Source organism: Pecten maximus, chromosome 5 (assembly GCF_902652985.1).
Source record: "Pecten maximus chromosome 5, xPecMax1.1, whole genome shotgun sequence".
NCBI classification, from domain to species: Eukaryota; Metazoa; Mollusca; class Bivalvia; order Pectinida; family Pectinidae; genus Pecten; species Pecten maximus.
The window spans coordinates 24,826,758-24,829,935 of record NC_047019.1 but is presented as its reverse complement, the minus strand read 5'-3'; the positions used below and the strand labels follow the sequence as shown (position 1 = coordinate 24,829,935).

The window sequence follows — 3,178 nt, the reverse complement described above, 5'->3', positions numbered from 1 at the left end:
TACTTACACATGGTCCTGTGGAAGGCCTAGTAACGCATGGTCATGTGGATGTCCTATTAACGCATGGTCCTGTGGATGTCCTACTAACACATGGTCCGGTGGATATCCTACTAACGCATGGTCCTGTTGATGTCCTACAAAAGCATTGTCCTATGGATGTCATAGTAAATCATGGTCCTATGGATGTCCTAGTAACGCATGGTCCTGTGGATGTCCTAGTAACGCATGGTCCTGTTGATGTCCTAGTAATAAATGACCATGTGGATGTCCTAGTAACGCATGGTCCTGTGAATGTCCTACTAACGCATGGTCCTGTGGATGTCCTAGTAACGCATGGTCCTGTGAATGTCATAGTAACGCCTTGTCCTGTGGATGTCCTAGTAACGCCTGGTCCTGTGGATGTCCTACTAACGCCTGGTCCTGTTGATGTCCTAATAACTCATGCTCCTGTGGATGTCCTAGTAACGCCTGGTCCTTTGGATGTCCTAGTAACGCCTGGTCCTGTGGATGTCCCAGTAACGCCTGGTCCTGTGGATGTCCTACTAACGCCTGGTCCTGTGGATGTCCTAGTAACGCCTTGTCCTGTGGATGTCCTACTAACGCCTGGTCCTGTGGATGTCCTAGTAACGCCTGGTCCTGTGGATGTCCTACTAACGCCTGGTCCTTTGGATGTCTTACTAACATATGGTCCTGTGGATGTCCTAGTAACACAAAGTTCTGTGGATGTCCTACTTACGCATAGTCCTGTGGATGTCCTACTAACACATGGTCCGGTGGATATCCTACTAACGCATGGTCCTGTTGATGTCCTACTAAAGCATGGTCCTATGGATGTCATAGTAAATCATGGTCCCATGGATGTCCTAGTAACGCATGGTCCTGTGGATGTCCTAGTAACGCATGGTCCTGTTTATGTCCTAGTAATAAATGACCCTGTGGATGTCCTAATAACGCATGGCCCTGTGGATGTCCTACTAAACATGGTCCTGTTAATATCTTACTAACGCATGGTCCTGTGGATGTCCTACTAAACATGGTCCTGTTAATGTCCTAGTAACGCATTGTCCTGCGGATGTCCTACTAACACATGGTCCTGTGGATGTCCAACTAACGCATGATCCTGTGGATGTCCTATTAATGCATGGTCGTGTGAATGTCCTACTAACGCATGGTCCTGTGGATGTCCTAGTAACACATGGTCCTGTGGATGTCCTAGTAACACATGGTCCTGTGGATGTCCTACTAACGCATTGGTCCTGTGGATGTCTTACTAACACATGGTCCTGTGGATGTCCTAGTAACGCATGGTCCTGTGGATGTCCTACTAACGCATTGGTCCTGTGGATGTCCTAGTAACGCATGGTCCTGTGGATGTCCTACTAACGCATTGGCCCTGTGGATGTCCTACTAACGCATAGTCCTGCATGTGAAAACAACGTCTAAGATAAGAACCATTAGAGATGTGAGATATCTAAATCTTAAGAAGACAACCACAGCGATAACTGTCAGGCAATATAGTTAAGAGAGCTCTGAGGCAGAAACGGAATTCGATGAGATAACACAAGAGAAAGAAACTGAGGTTTTAAGTTTGTATCCACAACACTTAATATCTATTATATATACACATCTGAAAACCATGTCGACACACCCAATTTTCACAAGGTTTTTATAACTGTTTGACTTTTAGTGTTGTCGTGTCTCAAAATTTGGAAACGAGCACCTGTGAGTGTGACAATGTTGACAACTTTGGCAATTTCGTATATAGAATAGCGCTTATACTAATTTTGTGACAGCTACATTTCTTATAATACATATTTAGCATCATAACTTGTGAAGATTGTGTGATGGCTTATGTGACTATATGCTAAGAAATGTCGAAAGCTCTGTACCCATTATCTTAAAATTTGGTTTAATACACTGAACAGATCACTGTATACAGTCTCATAACTACAATTTGGTTTACTAACGACATAAAACGTGTGGGGAAATGCAAAACGGATTATAATTAACAAGGAAAGGAGCCACTAGAGCACCGACAAACTTTGGCGTTACGTATTTACATATGCCGTAACGTACAAGACGGACTGAGTGGAATTCTAATAACTACTAATAAGACTATTAATAGCAGGTGTTCTGGAGAGTAAACGTCTTCTGCTTCACCCGCTATACAAATCTAGGTCATATCCGGGTTAAGTCACAATCTGAATTCAAAATTGAGTGAGGTTACAACGGAACCACCGATCATATAAACGGGCATCAACGTCTGACAGATCGCACAAAGTCCTGGAATACTACCGAATGAGAGCATGATGTCCACCGTAACACGTTTCTTGGTCGCCAACAACCTGCATCTTTCGAAACCTTGTGCTGTCAATTTTTCCGTCAGTAGCAGACATCTTCTCTAGGGTCACTTGTGATCGAGATAATTGGTGCAAAACCTTGAATATCGAATCAAAGCTAGTTTTTGAGATATATTTGTTTTAAAGATGTGCCTAATTTATGAACATTTCTCAGGATTAACAGAGTTGTCTCCCATTATACGAGTAAACCTAGAACTTGGCAAGACTTAAACTTTGATAAACCATATAAAGTTCACATGTCTGACATGTGACCACAGGCTTACGATTTGGTAAAAATCAACATAAGAACACCATACTGTCAAGGAACTCATGGCTTGTTTTTGTCCGGAGCCTATGATAATTTTCGATCTTTTCTTAATTTATTTATACGCTGTATTTTTGTTTGTTTGTTCTAAAACTCTATGATTCTGAACCTGTACACCGACCGATAATATATCAAATTATTATCCGTCTAATGATATTTTTTGTGAAAATAAATAAAAACAAAACATTATTGAAATGAGATAATCGATTCGAATAAAGTGACGTTTGCAGTTAAGTCGATAGAAGTTTTTTAAGAGTTCTTTCCCTTACATTGGATTCGTCACGCACTTAACGATGCCTCATGGAAAAAAACAAAGGAATTTTTATTAGAAACACTCGATTTCTGTTGTTTGAGCCGTGTAAAAGTATTTTGATGTCAGAGAAAAGACACATGGTGTGATTATGCGTTCTTTTTTGTTATGTGGAACCAAATGTATGTTCTCTAAACGAATAGTGTACATGAAAGGTGCATGACCTTTAAAAATAACAAACACATTGAATCATCGGGAACACAT

The 3,178-nt window shown here is 41.2% G+C and overlaps 1 protein-coding gene across 1 annotated transcript; it reads right to left on the bottom strand.

Moving 5' to 3' along the window:
- Positions 1-348: 348 nt before the first annotated feature.
- On the bottom strand, positions 349-684 carry LOC117328372. The gene has a single exon (XM_033885899.1). The coding sequence runs from the start codon at positions 682-684 to the stop codon at positions 349-351; it is 336 nt and encodes a 111-aa protein (XP_033741790.1).
- Positions 685-3,178: the final 2,494 nt, after the last annotated feature.

Excerpts from the sequence above, each read along its gene's own strand:
- LOC117328372 (XM_033885899.1), bottom strand. The coding sequence starts at position 684 with ATGTTAGTAAGACATCCAAAGGACCAGGCGTTAGTAGGACATCCACAG.